General features: G+C 44.2%; 1 protein-coding gene across 1 annotated transcript; it reads left to right on the forward strand.

Moving 5' to 3' along the window:
* The first annotated feature begins 207 nt into the window (after positions 1-207).
* lars1b (leucyl-tRNA synthetase 1b) lies at positions 208-23,888 on the forward strand. The gene is made up of 32 exons (XM_079738866.1): positions 208-308; positions 606-727; positions 1,056-1,143; positions 1,360-1,440; positions 1,789-1,929; positions 2,231-2,392; positions 3,214-3,326; positions 3,843-3,906; positions 4,020-4,108; positions 4,402-4,627; positions 5,059-5,146; positions 5,988-6,064; positions 6,626-6,679; positions 7,273-7,413; positions 7,919-7,996; positions 8,151-8,236; positions 8,687-8,752; positions 9,186-9,268; positions 10,991-11,129; positions 11,463-11,675; positions 12,222-12,279; positions 12,728-12,791; positions 13,713-13,896; positions 14,426-14,516; positions 14,737-14,877; positions 15,160-15,300; positions 17,653-17,763; positions 17,974-18,084; positions 18,431-18,535; positions 21,220-21,315; positions 21,586-21,718; positions 22,668-23,888. The coding sequence occupies exons 1-32, from the start codon at positions 303-305 to the stop codon at positions 22,871-22,873; spliced, it is 3,558 nt and encodes a 1,185-aa protein (XP_079594992.1). The 5' UTR covers positions 208-302; the 3' UTR covers positions 22,874-23,888.
* The last annotated feature ends 809 nt before the right edge of the window (positions 23,889-24,697 follow it).

The following is a 24,697-nucleotide window of genomic DNA, read 5'->3' on the forward strand; positions in this document are numbered from 1 at the left end:
GGAAAATATGCATTGTCGTTATTGCTGTTAGAATAATAATTGTAGTAATGAAAAATACATTTATTAATATCACTAGCTATCAATTCTAAAAAGGTGTACAAGAAAAATTGCGCTTGTAGACAGTGCGAATTAAAGGGAGTTTGACGTTGTTATTACAAACTACATTACCCACAACTCAAATGCATGCGCGAGAGCTGCAGATGTCATCAGCATTGTACCGGTGGCGTGGGTTTCGCTTGTCAAATCCTCAGTAATAGTTTCTTCAGACTAAAACATCACATAGGACCGCATTTGGCTTCACAATGAGTGTAAGTAGAAGGCAGTGTCTATGCTATATGTGTTGCTATCTGGGGTTTCAGCCGTTATAGTATACTATATAACTTGCAGGGCTTATAGGGCTGCATATCAAATTTAACCTGCTAACTAAGTTAGCTCCAGTGACTAGCTCTCATGGTTCTGTATACCTACAGTGAATCCGACTTGGAGAGGACACAGTGGTTAATTTCTCATAACAAATCGGACCGGGAGGGCTTGGGCTTGATTTAAATATTTTTTATATTTCCCATTGTCAAAAATCACTAATAACTAAGGCTTTTCTGTTCCAGGAGCGCAAGGGAACAGCGAAGTTGGATTATCTGAGGAAGATCGAGAGAGAGATCCAGGAGCAATGGGAGAAGCAGAAGACATTTGAATGTGATGCACCCACGACCATTGGGGAAAGCACCAAGTAAATATATGTTCTTAACCGGTCTTGTCACCTGTATTTCTAACCATGTCATCTAAATATTTCCAGTGCTCTTCGTTGAAAAAGGATGAAAATGTTGATAGCAAAAAAACAGCAGGCACTTTCCCAGTCTGTGGGTCTTAATAGTCAAATGTGTGTGTATACATTGAAATATAACTCTGACCTTTGTACTGGTTTATTACACACATGTGCTACCTAATTGCTGTGGTGCATTATTAAAATGATCTAGGAAGTAAAATGTTATACTCATAGTAATACCACAAGAGATGTTTCATTTACTATTTAATTCATTGTTTGCTTTCCGTTTCAGCAAAAACAAGTACTTTGTGACCTTCCCATATCCTTACATGAATGGCAGATTGCATCTTGGCCACACTTTCAGTATGTCAAAATGTGAGGTGAGTTTGCTGACGCTAAGAGATAAACAAACAAACGGTAAACAATCATAACCAAAGAGAGCATGCAGTTTTAACGTTTTAGTGTGGTTATTTTTAAAAGGCTGATGCTTCGAGTATCATGTTGTTCTAGTATTAACAAGGGGTTTCTCCAGTTTCCTGGCTTTGTTATTTCAACTGAATGAATTGGCTGTAATACAACGGTCTATCTCATCACAGTTTGGTGTCGGTTACCAGCGCTTAAGAGGGAAGCAGTGTCTTTTCCCATTCGGCTTGCACTGCACGGGAATGCCCATCAAGGTGAGTCCATGGCTCTCTCTTTATGTTTAGCTATCTGCGTAGTCCATGTGTTCACTATTGTGCATGCAATACTATAATTTTGAGAAATGTATGCGATTGTGTGATTAACAGTGGAGCAATATTTATTGTCTTTGTTGAAAATGTGTTATGCTATGTTATAGCTCTTTATCAAATAAAGACTACATGTATGCATCTAAAATCAAGAGTAGTCTACACTAGCACAGACAAAATCTCTAATATGAGCATGGTTCAGTGAAGTGACTTGGTTCAAATGTGTGGCTACCCAGCTGTTCATAGAGCCAATGGGGGCCTGCTGATTGACTCTGGCTATGTGTCCTCCATGGCCAGGCGTGTGCAGATAAGCTGAAGAGGGAGATGGAGGTCTATGGAAACCCTCCTGTGTTCCCTGATGAGGAGGAGAAGGATGAAGAGGAGAAGCCCGACATCTCGGACGAGATCATTATTAAGGATAAGACCAAGGGCAAAAAGGTAACAAGACCAAGGTGTTAATTTCAGAATCATTTATGCATGCACTTTCTTTTTCCCGAATTGTTGTTTGAGGTATGTATCAATGTTGTTATTTTGAGTATAGATCCGATGCCACCAAATATCTCCAAATACAGAAAATGAGACCGCAAGAATCAAATCAAATATTTCTATGTATTTATTGGACCATTTAACATTTGAACCACCGACCTGGGATGACCATCCACACTGAGTTCAAAATAAGCAATGCAAAGAAGGAAAATACATCTATGCAGCTACTTACATACTTTCTTTACCTTTTTAGAGCAAAGCAGCAGCGAAAACCGGTACGGCCAAGTTCCAGTGGGACATCATGAGTTCTCTGGGTCTGACTGACTCTGAGATTGTAAAGTTTGCCAACGCTGAACACTGGCTGGAGTACTTTCCCCCCCTGGCTATCAAAGACCTGAAGCAGATGGGAGTCAAGGTAAAGCCTTAGGCCACTCATTTTCTGTCCTATGCACTTTGCATGAGTTAATGTGATTAAAATGATAGATTAGCTGCTACCATTGACTTCCGGAGTTGGCTCCTGTTCATGTGAGGGGAATACACTTTCAATGCATTCCAAATAATAAAAGTCTTAGAATTTATCTACTTATTCAAAACGAGGGCCGCTAACAACATAACATTGTACTTGATAATTTGGCACTATTTTCAGTAGAGCCTGACTGATGTATCGGTTGACCTATCACAAGTATATCATTATCGGTGTATGTGTTTGCTGATATGAAAACTTAAGAACTGGTGAAGATTTTATGAATGTAATTACCTCTACAGGTTTTAACTGAGCACCATCCATTTAAAACACTCCAAACACTAACCATTGTACATCATGTTCTGTGTAAAGGTTAGTAGCTCCTCCCCACACTGTTAATTGGTTACTTGGTTTGGTTTCAATATGATGTTGCTTGGGCCCGAAGCCTTGATGGCAGATGAACAGCAGATCCCAAGGAGCTCTTCCTCCCCCAGGATACCACTTGCCTATGTAGACCAACCACAACCTTGTGTTTTTTCTGGCAGCCTTTTTTTATGAAGAGACTATTTGGAACACATTCTTAATCTTCGTAATGTAGGTAAACATGAGTTTAGACAGGGTATTTCTTGGTGTATGTAAGTCTGTCAAGCACGGTCAACATTTCCTTGCCAACCTCTTATGGAACATATTAGTTAAGGGAAGGGATTCTTTGGATTTTGGCTTTATTGCGTTGTTTGCTCTCTTGTAAACTCTAATATGATATCTTCCACTAGGTGGACTGGAGGCGCTCATTCATCACCACAGACGTCAACCCCTTCTACGACTCCTTTGTAAGGTGGCAGTTCATCACCCTGAAGGAGAGGAAAAAGATTGCATTTGGCAAACGGTGAGCATACTAATTTGTTCCACCAAATGTATTTTTCTGCTTTAGCCTACTACATTAGTCGTAAAAGGTAACATGGTGGAATATCTTTTCCTTGATTTGGTACGAAAGACTTGACAATCAAAACTTGACAAGTTGCTGCATGTGCATTTTCTGAAGAAAATGTGTGTGGTTGCGTGAGCCAACTCGTATCATAGATATAAATAATGATATATAAATATTTATTTAAAAAAAAGTATACACAATTCTAAAAATCGTACAAATAGTGCACTGTACTGATATACGGCCAACTTTTTGGAAGGGGTTTGGTGTAAATTCCTAAAAGTAGATGAGTCGGAATAAATAATTACTCAGAATAGGGAGGAGAAATAAGTAAAAAAATAATTAAGACACATAACGTTAGTGTGGATTGCTTTGCATCCACTCTAATAATGAGAATAATAAGAATACTTTTCCCTTCATTTGAAACAAAAACCTAAACAATTCGAATATTGCCCACATCCATCTATCTTTATGCAGATATACAATCTACTCTCCCAAGGACGGACAGCCCTGCATGGACCATGACAGACAAACAGGAGAGGTACAGTATAAATACTTGTGACAATTTGAAGATTTGCATAGTTTGGGAGGAGAGTCATGAAGATAACGAGTATCTGTCAACTTGCCATCGATTCCTTTTGTGACTATGTTTAGGGAGTTGGACCCCAGGAATACACTCTCATCAAGATGAAGGTTGTGGAGCCATACCCCGCCAAATTCAAAACAAAAGTATTTTACAGCAGGTAACAATAATAGTCATAAAACCAGATCCTCGTTAGATTAGGATTATCTTTTACTATTGTTTTTTAAATTATTTAAACCCTTTTTTCATGCTCTTATTTGTTCATGACTAAGCCGCAATCCAACAGTATCACTGAAACACTTACTAGCTGATGCATAACAAAAACATGTATTACAAGAACATTAATTTCACGCACACTGCACTTGTCACTCACTAACTCATAACATAATCAACCAAGTGCCAAAATAATACAATCCCTACGATGTTCACCTATGAAACAATGTCGCTCCACAGTGGCCTGAAGGGCAAGAACATCTTCCTGGTGGCCGCCACCATGAGGCCGGAGACCATGTACGGCCAGACCAACTGCTGGGTGCGGCCCGACATGAAGTACGTGGCCTTCGAGACGGCCAACGGTGACGTGTTCATCAGCACGGCCCGCGCTGCCCGCAACATGTCCTACCAGGGCTTCACCAAGGACAACGGCGTGGTGCCTGTGCTCATGGAGGTCCTGGGACAGGTGTGTTTGTGTGCGCGTCCCTCACAACAAGCTGTTTATTAACATATAGGGCATTTGGCAGACGCGTTCATCCAAAGCGCCGTACAAGGGTTAATTTGCACATTCACACACCGACGGCGGAGTCAACCAGGCAAGGCGACAGCCAGCTCGTCAAGAGCAGTTGGGGTTAGGTGTCTTGCTCAGGGACACATCGACACTCATCTAGGAGGAGCCGGGTATCAAAGTAGCAACCTTCTCGTCGCCAGTCAACCCATTCTACCTCCTGAGCTAATCCGAGCTAAGCCGACCGATTTAAAGCAATGTTGCCATGAGAATGTTTGAGAATAATATCTTGAAAGCGATGCAATAAAATCTAATTGAATTGTCAATGTTTATTTTATTATCAGTATTTTTTTTTTTCTTATTGAATATTCTCTGTGCTCCCCTTCCAGGATATTCTGGGCTGTGCCCTCAGTGCCCCACTGACCTCTTACAAAACCATCTACGCTCTGCCCATGCTAACCATCAAGGAGGACAAGGGTATGACAAATATCATGATGTCAACTGAATTGGATGGAGGCCATTTTATCTGGGATTTAGTTGATTAGGTTTCCTACATTTTTATTTATTCGTGGACCTCATACAAATCAATGTATTGATTTGAGTTGCCTTGTTTGAATTTGTCTAGCACCTTTTTCACACTGCTCTCATTAGTCCAGCTACATACCATAAAAGGCATGTCAAAGTAATGTTGAATGTAGTGTTTCATCTCACCTATGTGCCTTTGCAAACAACGCAGGCTATGATATACCTTCCTATCCTTTACTACACACTCCTTGTCTGAAATCACAATGGTAGTTTTTTAATATAATGTTGTCGTTTTTGACTTCTTCTTACAACATGGGTTTAGTAAGGTGCTATCGGACTTAATGTCTTTCTATTCCCATATTGTTGAATGTATTGAACCTCAAAATTGTTGTTTTTTTTTAAATGGGAGGAGAAAATGTGATTTTCAGATTGTCACTCGTAAAATATTTCAGCCATGACCATTGGCTCTGGACGTGCGTAATGATCATATTCATAGTCAGCTCCTCTAAAAGCGCAGCGCTGTAGTTTCATAGAGGAAAGGGGCGTTAAGGGAAGGAAACTCATTTCTTGGCTCCTGCTCAGGTGTTTGCATGCCTAATGGTTTATTTTCACAGTATCTCTGTGTAAACATATGTATGTGTGTGTTGGGGGTTGAAACAATCTGTTTGAGTGTGCAATCTATCTGAGCCATATTAACAAAGAAAGCAGGCGTTCAAACCTCCGCAATGGTGAGGGCAAGTCCACAGCATGTGTATGATAAAGGTGGTCTTCTGCTTATGGTTTGTCCCGCTAGGTACCGGCGTGGTGACCAGCGTACCATCTGATGCTCCCGATGACATTGCTGCACTCAGGGACATCAAGAAGAAACAGGTGCACTGCCATCTCGCCCACGTTAAAGCAAAGTCGATTAAATTCGGAAACGGAAGCAGTGTGCGAAATGGGAGGGGGACCTTGAGACCCTACAAAAGTCTCAACAGCAAAAGTGTTAGGGGGGCTATGGAAAAGTCTTCTCACAATGTTCTGCCGTCTTAACACAGATCTCTCTTCATTACTGTCTGCAGCGCCTCCTAATGGCATTACAAAATGATCCAACATCGCAGAACGCAATGTCGGTACAACCTGCGCTGCAGACTGTGGCTGTGGAGTATTTTATAGTTTCGAGATAATTACTTATATGGAATCGTTCGTTGCAAACTTGTCAAAAAGAAATAAAAGATCATTATTGGATCATTTTTGATTCACCTCTACTAAGTAAAGTAATTGTAACTAGGGCCCCTCCCAATTCCCACTGGGTATTTTGCACACTGAATGGAAGTAAACATGCAACTTCAATTTACGTTTGATTTGTCTCGACCACTGCATTCCACTGAATGCGTTGTTATTTGTGTGCATCGTTCCCTATTGACCCATGCTGTTGTTGTTGTCGTTCAGGCCCTGAGGGAGAAGTACGGCATTGAGGACAAGATGGTGCTGCCTTTTGAGCCGGTAAGCTGATGTTCCGAGGTCGGAAAGGGGTAGCACTAATTCGTGGCCCAGCAGTCCTATTATGCTATAGGAGAACTCCTACTGGAGGAAGCTTTCAGAAGGGGATTTCAATAAGTAGATTTCTACAGTGTACATTCTACAAGGTGTGGATTTAAAACCCTTGCAGACACTTTTTATAGTGCTGGGCTGGCAGAGTTTATGTTCTCTGTTTCACAATTCCCCACATCCAGTTACATGATTACTCTCAACTAATATGTACCAAAACAAAGGGAAATGACCCTCTCTCAAGTCAGACTTTTGTGACTAGGTTTCCAGCCACATTGATGATGGTTCACAAAATTCATATTTGCAGCTACAAATATATTTAGTATGCGTCCAAAACGTTCCCGTATTTAATCCACCCTTGACATAACCGTCAAGTCGGCCCTGTTTAATATTACCTATCACTCACTGTTAATTATCGATGCTCTAATTCAAATCCAAATTAAACTACAAATGATATCCTTGTATCAGCTTTAAGCATTAAAACTCCAATGGGGACTTTTTAACTGTGTGTGTGTGTGTGTGTGTGTGTGTGTTGACACGTACAACAGATCCCCATCATTGACATCCCAGGCTTAGGGAGCCTCTCTGCTCCCCTGGTGTGCGATGAGCTGAAGATCCAGAGCCAGAACGACCGGGAGAAGCTGGCCGAGGCCAAAGAGAAGGTCTACCTCAAGGGGTTCTACGAGGGGGTGAGTCTCCACACAGTCTCCATGCTAGTTGTAGTGACTATGATGAACGTTGTTGTCCCTTGTGTAGATCACTCTCGGGCTGCCTGGGTATATGCTATAGTAGACGCTATAGTAGATGGTCTCGTTGGGTTAAACACATGCTTTTGCATGCTTCAATTCTTATTGGCTGATACTGTATACCGGGAAACTGGGGATTTATGTGTTAATGCGACAAACCTGTCCGTTGAAAGTGAATTGAAGGGGTACTAACGTAAGAGCAGGCAGCACTGCACCCCCAAAATGGGGCATAAATTTTTTTAGAGGTCGGGGGTTATTTCTACTGTAATACTATTCAGCCATTAAGGCTTTTGTCTGGCTGCTTAAAATGTGATAAAAGACAATAAAAATGCTTGCAGCAGGAATACAGAGTTTATGCTTTGGTCAGTGTTCATATATCATGTTTTACGTTAGAGTTTCAGAATGTGTGGCCTCTTCTCTGAGATGTTGCTGCTGTTGCCCTCTCTAGATCATGCTGGTGGAGGGCTACAAAGGTCAGAAGGTCCAGGACGTGAAGAAGCCCATCCAGAAGATGATGGTGGAAAGGGTAGACCATCTGATCCTTCTTGTGTTCTCACTATTTTTGTTGAATCCAGAGTACCACATTTTCTAAATATTCTTGAAAATGGCCTCACTGATCCTCCTTCTGGAGGGTCTGTTGTGCTGAGACTGATATGATGCCCGGTCTGTCTCTCCCGCAGGGCGAGGCTGCGGTTTACATGGAGCCAGAGAAGCAGATCATGTCTCGTTCGGGGGACCAATGTGTGGTGGCTCTCTGTGATCAGTGGTAGGTGCCCCATCGGCCTTTTTGCAAACTCAAAGATTAACATTGCTTTTTTCTGTCAATCCTCATTTAAATGTCCAGTATGGCCCTAAGACACATTGTACTGGCCCTCACTCAAAGTTGAAATTATCAGCATTGGAACATCAACTATGTGCCTAAAACACGCCGTACACCCATCTCTGTTAACACTATCTGTGCAAAGATTTTTGCTCCGGCACTAGAGCTACATTTTTTTGATATATTTAATATTTATTATATTAATATTTTATAATGTTTGATAATATATAATTTAACCAAATTCCAATATAATTTATTTATGGATTTCTTTTCACTAGATGATTTATACACCCTTCTCCCTTACAGCAAGTCCTTAATAACATCAAATTCAGCCTATATTAATCTGGTAAGTTATTTTTTATTTTTCATGCTTGGTGTATTTTTGTAATGTTCTAGGTATCTGGACTACGGTGATGCAGAGTGGAAGGCACAGACCAACCAAGCTCTGAACTCTTTGGAAACGTAAGAATGTTTCTGTGTCCCTCTTCTGGACGTCGCTGGTTGCGATGAACGTGATTTCAGATGTAATGCCTTGACATGTCTTTTGGCTTTTTAAGGGTGGGTTTGAGTTTACTTCACAATATGCTCTCGCACATGTGGCGATGGACCGTTGTCATAGCAACAACGCCAGGAGGGCAATGCATGGATTGGCTTCAAAAATGCAACTTTTTATTATAGGAAAAGTCACTGAAAATATTGTGATTTCCCTTGAAAGGCAGATAATCATCGTATATATATTCAAAGATGCCAAGGCTCAAGATAAGGACAAACACACAAACAGGCACCTAGTATGTCAGTGAGTGAGGTGATGGCTGCCCAAGCACGTTGCGGGGGGGAGGGGGTGGGCTCATTACTGAGTGTGACCGACCTGCTCTGTACTGTGTGGACTGCTCAGGTTCTGCGAAGAGACCCGGAAGAACTTTGAGGCCACGATGGCTTGGCTTCAAGAGCATGCTTGCTCACGTACCTACGGCCTCGGTGAGTGTGTGAGTGTTTCTGTGTGTGTGTTTGAGGGAGTGAATAGGCACACAATTAAAGGGGTGATATCATGCCTTTTTGCCTTTTCCCATTGCTTTAGGCTGTTATATGATGTATGTGTACATGTTTTACGTCTGCTATACTAGAAAAATCTAAAAAATAAGTCTGAGCCAGGGGGAGTATTCTCGCCCACCGAGAACGTCCCTCAATAAGTGTGTTAAACGGCTTGTTTGCGCTCAATAGGTAACCCGCAATGTTTACCACTTCTCGGGGGTGTGAATTTGCAGAAACACGCACAGAGCGTTCAACCAATCATGGCAGATTGGGCTACTCGGGAATCGTATGAGGATGTTTGTGACGAAGGGTGTCTTGGGAAAATTTAATTAAGATGTAACCCTAACTTTATTATTCGTTAATCAAATCCACCCTTGTATAGACGGTCCTTTCCCCTAGAGTTAACGCCCAACTCTCTCAAATTTGAAGGTGCTTTGGTGCGGGTGTTATTTAGCTTTTGAATCATAACTGTTGACAAGAAGTCTGATATTGCATGATAGAGCCACGTCATTCCCCTGACTTGTTCTTATGATTGAAATTCCTTTATTTGCCTTTCCTTCGGAAGACATTTCCAGCGCCCACCCTCTAGATGTATTGAAATTATCTTGAACTCTCCTGTGTTTCATTAATATCTGATTTAATGTATTTGATGTAGCTGCCCACAATGGGAAAGTTTTTCCTAAAATGATATAATTAGATTTTGTTTATTATCGTCACGTTTCTCCGAAGTTGCTTGGTGAAGGCTGGCGAGGTGTCTTTCCATGCGGTCTTTTTCCATTCAACTAAATGCTTTGACCCCATGAAGTGTCATTCAAGACACACTTTCCATCACCTTGCACTGTTCATTGAACAGTTTGCTTACGTGGAGATTTGGTGTTGCACATGCGCATGCCTAATGGCACATGCGTTTTGGACGCATGTGCAGTAGTTGAAAATGTCAAATTAACCCAAAAACACTGTTGTAGATGTGAGACCAATGCATTTGTTAAAATGTATTTCACAGTGAAATTAAAACTTACAAGGAATTCCCAAATATTAAACGAATGGTTACAGATTTATCTTTGAAGAAAAAGAGTGTTAAGAGATAGCACTGGCCTTCTGGTCCTCACATATATAGCTCACCGATAAGGCCTTTGGTTTCACACACGGCATTATTATTGCTGGTTCCTTTGGTCTACAGATGGAGACAGAGGGCTACCAATAAATCACCTCACTAACGGCTCTGTCTCTCCCCCATGCATTTATGTGTACACACACACGCACACGCGCACACACGCCTCAGTTTCAGGGGTATAATGGACTCCCACGGTGGTGTGTATCGCACCACCTGAGGCATCGTTCTTCTTCTAATTGACTACCTAACTACAATACTCCCTCTCCTCCCTGAACGTATTGAGGTCATTTATTCATAGGTTTCAACTAAGATGTTGAAGTTGCTCTTCCCATCTGCAAATCTAGCCTTTTGTTTAACTGTAATTTCTACCAAAATCAACAGTTGACAACAAATCATTGAAATGAGCAGACTAAAATCATCGGATTGTGTGTTTCTGTCTACGTAAATGCATGCGTGTGCCTCTAGGTAATCACTCATGAGCGCTTATTGTCTGCGCTGTTTATCTCTAATAACACGGTATGCGTGCGTTTGTGCTCCCCTGTCGGTTGCTATAGGAACACGGCTACCATGGGACCAGCAGTGGCTGATTGAGTCTCTATCGGACTCCACCATCTACATGGCCTACTACACCGTGGCACACCTGCTCCAGGGAGGCGTCCTCAACGGGCAGGGCGCCTCACCGCTGGGCATTAAGTATGGCCCACACTCACACTCGGCGCGCTCACACACACACACACATGCACACACACTTATCAGAAACCCCATCCTCAAAGTACAGAGCGATTGGATGTGATATTCATGTTGGAATCCAACATTGGAGCACACTTTCCCTCCTGCGCATCGCTTTGAGGTCTCCTAGCAACCGTCCCAAGGATGCTTATTTATTTATCTCTCTTTTGGTCTACTTTATTTTCACAGCCCCTGCTTCAAAGCCTCTAGTCAAAGGTGGCCAAGCAGATGATGATGGTGCAGTGAATGTCTGTGATCATGAGCCTCCATGCCTTGCCTCTCCTCCCGCCCCCCCAGGCCAGAGCAGATGACCCGGGGTGTGTGGGACTTCATCTTCTTCAAGACGTCGCCCTTCCCTAAGACCTCCATCCCCAAGGAGCACCTGCAGAAGCTGCGGCGGGAGTTTGAGTACTGGTACCCTGTGGACGTGCGCGTCTCGGGCAAGGACCTGGTGCCCAACCACCTGTCCTACTACCTGTACAACCACGTGGCCATGTGGCCCAAGGACAGGTGAGTTCTGGAAGTCCATTCACACCAGTGTTGTTGACCTGTACGTCCTTTTGACCTGTTGAGTTAAAGGAGGGTCCCACTTCCCCCGTACTGGCCCTTTGAACCCCACTGGGTTCAAAGGGCCCCTCATGGGGGTCATTTCTGTGGGTGGGAGGGAAGCGAAAAGATACATAGACTGTCAGACAGATAAACAAAGCAGGGATTGAAGAGATGGGACAGGAGTCTTTGTGTGTGTGTGTGTGTGTGTGTGTGTGTGTGAGTGTGAGAGAAATGCTGCCTGACTTGGTTATTTCGACAACTTGACATGATCCTCATTTGTATTTATCAAACCTCAAAGTTTAGAGATGATATGATAATGACTTCAGTAGGAGGCTTTAAAGGATAAAAAAAGAGCAGTTTTTTGCAAAACCGGGGAGACACTTCTGACTCAACTGCAGATCTAAAAGGTGAGATTAGGGCTCGCCATGTGTTTTGAAATGAGGAGATAGAGGGGTTGAACAAGACGGAGAGTGAGAGGCTGAAGAGAACAATGTCTTCTCTCCGCAGTGGGAAGTGGCCCCAGGCAGTGCGCGCCAACGGACACCTACTGCTCAACTCTGAGAAGGTACGATAGTTCGATAATAACTGTATTAATCCCCCGGAGGGTAAATTCCATTGTTACAGCAGCCCAGCAGCAGTGGAAAGCACAGGATAAGATCCGATACAATAAAAACACTAAGTGCTAATGAAAACAAAAATAGCTGCTAAAGTAAAGACAATCAGAACAAACAGGGCAAACAAAACAAATGGTATAATATGATGAGGTTGTGGGGTTGATCCAAAGTGCCCTCTAAACCCAACGCGTGGGTCGGCAGACGAATCACAGTTGAATTGTACTTGTTGGACCAAGGGCCTTTTGCTGCTGTTGTTTAATTAGGATATTTGTTCTGAATGTTCATGATTTAGCTTTTCCTCCCAGGTTCATTTAGTTTGGATATCTCATTTGGCGTTTGTGTGCGTGGGTCTTCTGTGTGTTATCATTTGGCTAACATCTGTTTTTCTCCGTTTGGCAGATGTCCAAGTCCACCGGGAACTTCCTCACTCTCAGCGAAGCCATCGACAAATTCTCAGCAGATGGTACGCTGCTGCCTCCACCGCACCGTCGGCTCACACACCGTTTGAGGCCGGGGGAAACGCGCCGGCATTGATTCAGCACATCGATTTAACTCTTTGTTTCAACAAATCATGCCAGAGCAAGGGATTGGCTCACAGTTAACGTACCGACACGTAGCGTTGGGACACGCTTCTCCAATCGCTATGGTGACCTCAACGTACAGCTTTATGCTTGCTACGCAGAACATGAACATGCCACACAGGACGTCAGCCTTGGCATGAAACATCAAGGATGGCCGGAAAACGTGGTATATATATTATGAGCACATCACATGGCATGTGTGGCCAGAACAGCTGTGAGCTGTGAAAATTAAAGATGAATTGGAGGACAACAAGGAAAATGGTGGTTAGATACATTCATTGTTGAGCAGCTGTTAATTTTTATGCTGACTGCTCTTAAAGGGAAACCAAACAGGCTTGTTTGAGCATGTTCCCGGCCACTTACACTTTTTTTAAATGCATTCTCGCTCACTTCTGCTTTTTTTTTTTTTTTAATTTAATTCAGGGGCTGTAATGCTTTTCAGGCTTTCACTGTCTCCTCTGACTGCAATCAGATTTGGGATGTTGCTTGGTAACCCAATAACAGGATACTCTTGCATTTGAATGCCTTTTACCCAAATATGGCCATATGAGTCCATATTCACGTCTCATCCTGAGGTCGGAAAACTCAGGCGATGTGGACCGGTATCCATCCATACCACCACCACCACCACCACCACCACCATCACCTTTTCTCTAAAATAACTTGTTTAGGGACACCTCGACACTCGGCTAGCGGGAGCCAAACTAGCAACCTTCCTGTTACCAATCAAATGGCTCTACCTCTGTCGCCCCTGTATTTCTTCGTGTTGTCTTAAACCCCCCCCCCCCCCCCGTCGTCCTCAGGCATGCGTCTGGCCCTGGCGGACGCAGGGGACACGGTGGAGGACGCCAACTTTGTGGAGACCATGGCGGACGCTGGCATCCTGCGCCTCTACACCTGGGTGGAGTGGGTGAAGGAGATGATCGCCAACCAGAGCAGCCTGAGGACGGGCCACCCGGACACCTCCAATGACCGAGTGTTCTCCAGGTACGCCCAGCACGGCTTTGTCTGGGGGGGCGAGGGGGTGTAGACGTACAACATACCCCCGCACAACACCTCAGTGTGAGGGCTGTTCGCAGGGAGGGTGGCAACATTTTAACGTTGTCAATAGAGGGCGCTGAAAAGAGATTGAAATGAAGCAATCGAAAAACGTCCACGCCCACGTTTTTTTTGCGTTCTTCACCATTGAGAAGTGTTGTATTTTTCCGCACCTGGGTTTGACAGGAAAGATGGTGAAGAATGGCCCTGGTCAGAAATGAGCCAGGAGTGGTCTAAAATCGAAATAGTCTCGCACAGAGGCAGGTGCAACTCGGAACAGATATTTTCCCAGAGCATTTCACTCACTCATAGCTGATGGAGGGCAATGCCGTTTCCCACAAATTACCCACAAATGATATCCATAAAGCATACCTACAGCACCTCTGTAATCGGTGGGTTGTGTGTTTGCGTGTAAAGAGATGTTTAGGATGGCGCAGGTGTGAATGACTTCTGTGTCTCATCTTTTTTCTCGTCCCAGCGAGATGAACGCAGGCATTCTGAAGACGGAGCTGCACTACGACAGGATGATGTACAAGGAGGCTCTGAAGAGTGGCTTCTTTGAGTTCCAGGTAAACAATGACGACGACAATAACGACAACAAGGTGTTCTCCATGACCACTCCACCTGAGGATTTATTAAAGGGTGCATGTGGATTTAGTAAGGGAGATGTTGGAGTATAATGTAGTGCCATGTATTTAACTAGACTGCTGTTTGGGTTTAATAATCGTGTGTGTGTGTGTGTGTGTGTGTGTGTGTGTGTGTGTGTGTGTGTGCGTGTCTGTTTTAAAGGCAGCCAAAGACAAGTACCGGGAGCTGGCCATCGAGGGCATGCACCGAGACCTGGTGTTCCGGTTCATTGAGATGCAGACCCTGCTCCTGGCCCCCATCTGCCCCCACCTCTGTGAATACACCTGGAGCCTCCTGGCCAAGGTACGGACCCCCGGGGTGGTATCGATGGGGGGGGGGCCGGGGGATAGGTTGGAAGTAAAGCCCGTTTGGGTGGAGCCAAAATACCGAGGCAGATGCTTGCAGTGGTTAAAGGGTTGTTCTGGGTAACCTCCTCACAAAACGATTGATGCAATTTCATCTTAAGACTGGACTAGCTTGGGGGACTGGACTTGGGATCTAAGAATTGAGCCTCTTGCTGAATGATGTCATGCCCACACTCTGTCTCTCTCTCTCTCTGTCTCGCTCTCCATCTCTCCCCCACAGGGCGGCTCCCTGATGAAGGCGTCCTGGCCTGTGGCGGGTCCAGTGGATGAGGTCTTGATCCGCTCCTCTCAGTACCTGATGGAGACCGCCCACGACCTCCGACTACGCTTCAAGGCCTACATGCAGCCCCCCAAGAACAAGGTGTGTGTGTGTGTGTGTGTGTGTGTGTGTGTGTGTGTGTGTGTGTGTGTGTGTGTGTGTGTGTGTGTGTGTGTGTGTGTGTGTGTGTGTGTGTGTGTGTGTGTGTGTGTGTGTGTGTGTGTGTGTCCATACGACCTCATTCCAATGCCGCCTCATTGTGAAGAAAATGAATGCATGAACCGATTTGGGTTTGTTGCCTGCCGCCGTTGCAGCAATGTGCTGAGCCATGATTAAGGTGTCTTATTAAATTAGAGTGGGTTGCAAGAGAGCCGATCTCGTCCCTCAGGTGTAGCGTATCAACTTTGTGTTTGTCGGGTTGAAATTGGGGAAAACCGAAGAGGCGTAAAATGATTCCAGTTGCTATTTTTGGAGAGGCTGTGGAAAATCACAGGCTTTACCAAGGTAGCCGCGTAGATCCCTGCACTTTGGAGTCTTGATACTGTTTGTAGTATTTTGAGTTAATTTGGATGTACTGTGTGAAACACTGTATTTACCGGGTTTTGTGACTGGTCTGTGGCCTATTTGCATTTAAATGGTCCTTCTCTGTGCATTGGCACAAAGACACATTTGAAAATAAATGCATGTTGTATAACTATTCTAATGGGAACAAAGAGTATCCTCCTCTCCCTCAACACACCTTTGGTAGTGTCGTTTTAAATGGGCATGTGTATGTGATGGTTTTTTGCTTGTTTGTGTGTTCTTGGATGGAAAATAAACAGGGTAATCTTGCTGTAATTAGTTTATACCAGTCTCTTAATATGTAATTATCTGTGCTAGACAATGAGGCCCACTCAACCGGTTTTTATCTTGGGTATTTCAAACGCAGGGACGACAGAGAAGAGAAAGGGAAAGTATAAATTTGATGAGAAAATTGTTACCTAAAAGGTGCTTCCCAGAGATGCAGTTGGAAAACATCATTTGCATACATTGACCTACTATGATGTCCTGTCTTGGTTGCCACACTACAGTGTGTCCAGTCTGGTCTGAGATGGAATAAAGTAAATGGTGTATCATCGTGCAATGCTTTACAATTGTCCTGTTTGACGTCAATTAATTTTCAATTAATTTATTACAATTATTATAATTGATATAAATGCGTTGTGGTTAAAAAATGTAGCAATGCCTGCTGTCAGATGCAGCTGAAAGACTACATCAAACCTCCATAAGCCTGATGCTATTCTGCAGTAGTCTTCCCAGGGGGGGCTTATGTTGTTATTGTCTATGCTCAGACATGAATGTCTTGATGGTACTAATGAACAGCACAGCACGTCAGTCGTAGCCTGGGAACTAGACAATCTCGTAAGCTCATTACACAATTTCTCTGCATATAGTCTTGCTCCCCTACCGTACACAAATATTTCTGCTTGGTAGACCGACCAATCACAACCGTCTATCGAACATGAGGCGGGATAAATGCTACTGATTCCGCTATCGAGTATTAAACAAACAATATACTTTTACTAAAGGAAGAAGAGTGCTGCGCTCCGTGCAGAGTCACCTGTTTCGTTGCTACGATTGGTTGTAGGCCTATCGAATTGCGGCCGGTCGTTCTGGTCTAAAATGAACGGAGAGGTTCCAGCCACATGGCAGTTTGTAATTCATCCAGCTATGCCACCAGTAGGGCGCTGTGAAAGAAAAGAAGGTCGTTGCGTTCTTTGAAACTTCTTCAGATTTCAGCAACATGTAAAGGTGTAATAATGTCAAGAACGGCTGATAGTTTTTTAAGATAGAATGCTGTGGACAAAAGCCTGGGTCCTGGGCAAGGGTTGAATCTCTGACTCAGAGGCTTGGCGGTGGACAGACTGGTTAAATTCTTCTGACTCTGTGTAGAGGTAAACCCACGGAGCAACAGAAGCCTGTTGGTGGTTAAGTCCTCTCACCTGTGTCATCGTGTTGAAAAACACCGGTAATGGTTTCCCTAAGAAGGAAATTAGATTAAGCTTGACAGCTGTCATGTGAAATTAATTTATGGAAAGCCAGACTGGTATCCATGAAGGGCATACAGACTGTGCTTGTAGGTGTGGGTGTGAGTGTATGTACACGCTCACCAGTCTGGTCTTCCAAACACATCAGGCATCCAAATATGCTGTATATATATATATATATTTGTTATTCTGGCGTTCTCATTGGGATAGGCCATACTTAGTGACTTATTTTCTCTCTTGAGAAAAGAGAGAGCATCTGTTGTAGTGGCTAGTCTCTTGAAAATAAACATCCTTCATTTACACTCCGAGTAAGCCGTGGCCACATCTTGTGCAACGGGTATAATATGGTTGGATGGGTCACTAATGTGTATCTTTTGGTCTATACTAACTAACCACCCTCCACTCTCTCCCACCTCGCCCCCTATAGAAGGGAGATTCCCGGCCCCCAGGCAGGCCATCCCACTGTACCATCTATGTGGCCAAGAGCTACCCGCCATGGCAGCACTGTGCCCTGTCCCTGCTGGGGAGGCACTACAAGGTACGCACGCACACACGCACACACGCACACACACATGTACACATTTGTAAAGGTAACTGTGTTAAGGGGCTGTTATGCCATTTGTTAAACTGCATTGCAAATATATGCACCCTCTTTGATGTGTTTTTTTTGTAGCCGTCTGTGTGTGTGTGTGTGTGTGAATGTCTCTCTCCATGTGTGACTAAAAGCTGTGCTTGTCTTGGGGCTCAGGACAACAAGGGGGTCCTCCCTGACAACAAGGTGCTCTCCGTGGAGCTTGGGGCAATGCCGGAGGTGAAGAAGTACATGAAGAGAGTCATGCCCTTCGTGGTCATGATAAAGGTACGGCTCACCCTAGTTCTGCAAAGCTTCCCTCACTGAACCCATGTCGCCGACTGACGGAACCCGGAGGTGTTTTTACACTTCCTTGCATACATTTACATTTACATTCAGGGCATTTAGCAGACACTTTTATCAAAATATATATTTTTCAGAAGAAAGAGCAAAAATATATCGCTGTCGGTACACTAAGGATGTTCATAGCACTAACATTCGCTAGGTTAACCCATTCCCCGTATACAACCAGATAGCGAGGATAAGATGCTACACAACGAAGTCCTTATTTTTTCTGAATGAACTCCTTGATTGGTTGAAACGGTGGGGGCTCTGACGGCTTGTGTCCTCTCAGGAGAACCTGGAGAAGGTGGGCCCCCGGGTGCTAGACCTGGAGCTGGAGTTTGATGAGCGCCACGTGCTGACGGAGAACCTGGTCTACCTCACCAACTCCCTGGAGGTACGTCGTCCTGGGACCTTACTGAGATGGATAACATGTTTATTAATCCCCCGCCGGGGAGATTCCCAGCCGCAGTGGATAACACAGGACAACACAATACAAATACAAAGTAGTGCTAAAGAAAACAAAAATAGACGCTAAGGTAAATGCTGATGTGAAGAAAAAACGAACGAACAAACAAGGCTAACAAAACAGACGGTATAAACAATATAAAGTACCAGCACTTCCAAGTACAAATGTAAACAAAGTGGCCCAGTGATCAATTATATATATTAGGGGTGTGCATCTCTCCTTTATAGGACGATCCGATACGTATCTAAATACATGTGCTACGATACGATTCAGGGACGATACATTTCAAATATGAAACGATGCGATTCGATTCAATGTTCTAACGATCCGGTGCGATTTGATGAGATATGAATCAATTACATTTTCTACATTTTCTATTAATTAAAATAAGCCTTCTATAAAAGAGAAATTGCCTACTTTCAAATATATGTATGGTATAGGGACCATGGAATCTTAGGTTTTTATATTTATTTCTTTATGGCATGGGGAAAAAATGGAACCCACATTTATGAATTTAGAACTACATGTCTATTTATTTGTTTATTTATAGACTTGATTGCTGTCCTACACAATTTCAAAAAATAGCTAAGCTTTTGTCAATATTCCCCTCCTTATAAGACCCAAAGGACTGAACGTATGGCTGTTATTCGCGCACTCACAACTCCGGTTGTTCCCTGCTCGTGAAACGCAGGGCGCACGTGGAGACGCAGGGCGCAAACATACACAAACACACATGCGGATCCACCGCTTCCTGAAGTTTCATTTTCCCGATCCATATGGAAACGGATTGAAATGAGTTGACTGTATTGATATCAGGTTAAAGCTTCACTCAACCGTTTCACAACGTTTAAATCGGTGCATCAACAGATTCTTCGTCATTTTAAATCGATTCAGGGCCCCGCGTATCGATGTAGTCGCATCTGTGTTAATCCAACCGCATACCGATTTTTATCGGTAAATCGTTACACCCCTAATATATATATATTTATTACACGGCTCTTCTCAATGCTGTGGAACGCTCTGTTCATTTGGGTAGGCCTTCCTGACTTCCGGCAGTGATTTATTTTTCGGTAATTGTCTGTTGCATATAAGCATATAAACATATAATGACCGCTGTCAAGGAATGTGAATTTTTTGCCTCTGATTCACGTCTTTGGTATCACTCCGCAAGTAGTCCGGTAACTTATCAACCCCACCGTATTCGGTTGCTAAGCGTCGTCAACCAACGTCTTTGGCTGACTATTTCTCTGCTGATCAACACTACGAATGGTAATTGTAAAAATAAACTTTGTAATATTTTCGTTTTCACAAGTAGCCGTGTAATAAGCGGTAACGTCGCCAGTCATTATCAAAAATAAGCCCCTTCAGGGCGAACAGGACACCACGCGGAGCGGAGGTGTCTTGTCTGGGCTTATTTTCCCAATAATGTCTGGTGTCTGTCGGCTTACTTTCCCGATAATGATCGGTGTTCTATACATTATCCCATATATATTTCTATAGATATATCTCTATCTCTATCTCTCTCATATCTTCAAACATATGCAGCGGTTATAAGGGGAAAACGGTTCAGCAAAAGAGCATCTGGGGTTTTCACTCATCTCTCATCACCAATAATATCTGCAAAATCCTGGAGGAACCGTTTAAGTTGGACCGAGTCAAATATAATTATGTTCTATTTGAAATGTTTCATGGTTGACGACGTAGAGGCAGCAGTATAGGCGAGGGGATTTCAGTGGAGAAACATTTTGTCCAGGTCAAATAGGTAAACCCTTATCGGTGTGTGTCAACATGGGTATGCTGCCACGACTTCCATATTTTTGTAAGGAAAAAAAGTGAGTGTATCTAGGCCATGTTTCACACAGTGTAGTACTGCAGGGAGAGGCGATGGGAGGGATAATTGAATGTATTGTAGTGAGATGAAGAGCTCCATCGCACACTGTATAAAACACAGGCAGAACTAAACTCAATTTAAAATGTGTTGCACACAAGAGCTGTACAGAAATTATTATGATTTATTTTTACCAAAGGGGGGGGCCTAACAAAAAAAGTTTAGGACCACCGATCTAGGTAGACGTTTTGTAACCCATGAGGCTTAGACATAAGGAAAAATCCAAACGCCCGCTATTCATAGTAAATTCATATGTTTTCATCATGCATTTGTCCTGAGCAGACATATGCTCCCTTATTTCTGTGCTCACTGTTCTCTGGCATGGCTTCTCTCGGCGGGGAGGGTTGGCCGGATTAACACTAATCCAGCTGTCAGCCTTGTGATAACTGCTGGGCTCACAATCAGCTCCATCAGTCATTCATGAATCAGGCCACAAGTCGCAACTCAAACAACCCCACCGTCCACCTGTTCTTGTTTCTTTGTTCTGTATTGACCTTGGCTAGTCGCACAACGTCCACGTATGCTGGGGCTCGGCCAGCAGGGGGCTGAAAACCTGTCAATAAGTGGTCCCAGAAAATGCATTGCTGATGTGCATGATTAATAACCCCCCATCTATTTTCCATATGCCTCGGTTTCTCTCTCGCACTCATGGCTTCTGTCTCTCGCTATCTGAATCCCTCTCTCGTCTCTTTCTGTGTTTTTGTCATGTGTGTGTGTTCTCCAGTTGGACAAGATTGACGTCGTCTTTGCGTCAGAGGGGGATGACAAAGTCAAGGAGGACTGTTGCCCAGGGAAACCCTTCAGCATTTTCCGAACAGAGGTGTGTGTGTGTGTGTGTGTGTGTGTGTGTGTGTGTGTGTGTGTGTGTGTGTGTGTGTGTGTGTGTGTGTCTGTGTGTGTGTGTGTGTGTGTGTGTGTGTGTGTGTGTGAGACTTCATTATTCGCTGTCATTAAAAAAAACAACAGTTTTGATCCAGGTGTATAACTGAGATACTGTGTGTCCTAGTTGCTCAGTGGGCTCGTGTATTCTCAATAAAGCGGTGTGTAACAACTCAACATGTAGTTCATCTTATCCCTCCTCTCGCCCCAGCCCGGTGTGTCCGTGTCCATGGTGAACCCCCAGCCGTCCAATGGGCTGTTCTCCACCAGCCTGGACATCAGACAGGGAGACACCAGGGACAGCGTGGTCCGGCGGCTCGCCAAGATCAACAAACTCATCAAAGGCCAGTGCTTTGAAATGTCCTTGCTGAAGAATTGGGCTATATTCATTATGCTAGCTAATGTAAAAAAAAACAGGGCCAGGCTTCTTTATAATGTTTGACCCAAAAAAATAATTTTGACGCCTGTCAAGAACTAAAGACAAAACAGTGTACTGTTGTTCTGTGGTGAAGAGATGACGTTGTTCTGTAGTGAAGAGACGACGTTGTTCTGTAGTGAAGAGACGACGTTGTTCTGTAGTGAAGAGACGACGTTGTTCTGTAGTGAAGAGACGACGTTGTTCTGCGGTGAAGAGATGACGTTGTTCTGCGGTGAAGAGATGACGTTGTTCTGCGGTGAAGAGATGACGTTGTTCTGCGGTGAAGAGATGACGTTGTTCTGTGGTGAAGAGATGACGTTGTTCTCTAGTGAAGAGATGACGTTGTTCTGTAGTGAAGAGATGACGTCGTTCTGTAGTGAAGAGATGACGTCGTTCTGTAGTGAAGAGATGACGTCGTTCTGTAGTGAAGAGATGACGTCGTTCTGTAGTGAAGAGATGACGTTGTTCTGCAGTGAAGAGATGACGTCGTTCTGTAGTGAAGAGATGACGTCGTTCTGTGGTGAAGAGATGACGTTGTTCTGTAGTGAAGAGATGACGTCGTTCTGTAGTGAAGAGATGACGTTGTTCTGCAGTGAAGAGATGACGTCGTTCTGTAGTGAAGAGATGACGTTGTTCTGCAGTGAAGAGATGACGTCGTTCTGTGGTGAAGAGATGACGTTGTCCACGATTGACATCCGGGGGTCTTTTTAAAGTAGCTTTGGTTCCACTTGTGGTTAGCAGTCTGGACTATTTTTCTCTTTACGAGTTTGCTAGAAAAGAACGGAAGATCTTTAACACAGATTTACCGTAGGTAAAGTGTCGGTATCCATTATTTTCTTCAGCCTAGTAAAACCCTGTACCCCCGTGTGCTGCAGATCTGTCCCGGGTGAAGCTGATGCGCTACGAGGACCCCCTGCTGGGGCCCCGGCGGGTCCCCATCCTGGGCCGCGAGGAGCAGGGCAAGCTGCCCCTCTCCGACAAGTCCACCTTCAGCGTGGACCTGGGGGAGGGACGGGTCACTGTGGCCGACAACGGCCTCTCTGTGGACATAGGGGACGCTCTGGTGTACCTGGTTCAGTAGACAGACACACACACACACACACACACACACACACACACACACACACACACACACACACACACACACACACACACACACACACACACACACACACACACACACCGTTATATTGGGGGGGGGGGTGAAGCATCAGCAATCGATTTTGAAATACTGCATTTTAATTGGTAGTTTTGAGCCAGCACCATATACAACTGACCCATTTACTCTTACCCCATATAAGTGTTCATGGTGCTCACAACCATAGGCTGTCTTCGGGACGGGCATTTCTGTTTTCCATGCATGTTTTTCACCCATTCTGCCAGGTGAACATTGGTTTCAGTATTGGTCCGCCATACCTTTCTGTTATGTGACTGCTGGATGTATATGGCGTGTACACATTGGTGTGTCGACGGGGTGAGCAGGTCCTAGCGGACTGCTTCGTAGGCTTCCTGTTACAAAACCTACGGCTGGTCCACGCCTCTCCAGGTGTCCAGATGGTTCTCTCCAACGGTTCGATTCCACAGAGAAGCGCAGAAGATCGGTTCTATTAACGACATTCGTCATGCTGATTGTGTGTAAGGGTGCAGCACCCACAATCTGTTCATGGGTTGAGCCCCAATGATGTGTAATGAGGCAGACGCGTGGAGCGAAAGGGACACTCAAACCACGGACGCCTGCATTGTGTCTTAAGATCAGACAACGATGTGGGAGAAGATAAATATAGAAAACCGTAGCGTTCAAAGAACTCTTGGTTCCATCAGGTTTTTGAGTATTGCAACCATTCATGCCAGGGTCTGTGTATTTGTGTGTGTGTGTGCGCGCGCGTGTGTGTGTGTGCACGACCAAGAGAGAATCCTTGTGTTCTTTTGAATGCATCCTATGGCTTATAATGTTGGTTCTTTTTTTTTTTTTTTTTACATCCAAGTTATCATGAACGGAGGCTTTGTCAAATGGCGGATTTTCTAACTGTGGGTGGCAGTTATTGGACTTGTTTCTTTTCCTATGAAACGGTGACAATAATAATAAAATTAATCTTAAAATATTCACGTGGTTGCCTCTTTCTTTTGTTCGGCAAAGGAGAAAGATTAGCACATGCATTGTCACCTGTTGTTTTTCCAGCAGGGTGGATCTGACCCAGCACTGACGCCTCACAAGCCGCTCTGTTCTAGAAAGAACAGATACCTCGAATGCCCTGATGCATGCAGTCGTGGTGCTCTGTCTGCATGTATATGTCGTTAATTTATCTTAAAGGGTTACTAGTAATATTAATTTGTAAGGTTTAGAAATGAATTACTGAACGTGTGTGTGTGTGTGTGTGTGTGTGTGTGATGTGTGCATTGTGTTAGGCAAACCCTATATATTTTTTTTTTTTACAAAAAACGGATGATATTTTGTTCAGGGATGTGAACTGATACCTCTTCCCGACTTCATGAACCTTCTTGAGGAGGTGTGTGTCTGAGACACACCCTCATCGCACCCCAACTCTCGCTCGCTTACATTTGAGAGACGCCTCACCCTATGTGTGAGTGTGAGAGTCGAATGGATAAATGATTGTCTTCCATAGTGTATGTTGTTCAAGCCTCATTTAGACACAGCCTCATTGACAGCCCCTTTCTGTGTGTGTGTTTGCCGTTGTACCTGGCAGACCTCCCTGCTGCTCCTCGGGACAGCAGGCTGGTACATGCGTGCTTCCTCTTGTGTCAGCGCATCAGCATGCGTCGCTGTGGCGGCGGCGTGGGGAAGTGTTTATCTCCACAGAACAGCCCCTCTCAGCCGTCACACCACCGCTTTATCTCCCCGTCACAAACCACCTCAGTGGGGAGTTCTCCCTACTACCACACACAC

Source organism: Pollachius pollachius, assembly GCF_949987615.1.
Source record: "Pollachius pollachius genome assembly, chromosome: 6".
Taxonomy (NCBI): domain Eukaryota; kingdom Metazoa; phylum Chordata; class Actinopteri; order Gadiformes; family Gadidae; genus Pollachius; species Pollachius pollachius.

Excerpts from the sequence above, each read along its gene's own strand:
- lars1b (XM_079738866.1), top strand. Across the intron at positions 1,930-2,230 it reads ATAAGACCAAGGGCAAAAAG|AGCAAAGCAGCAGCGAAAAC; the intron begins GTAACAAGACCA and ends TTACCTTTTTAG. Across the intron at positions 14,878-15,159 it reads CCTGGAGCCTCCTGGCCAAG|GGCGGCTCCCTGATGAAGGC; the intron begins GTACGGACCCCC and ends TCTCCCCCACAG.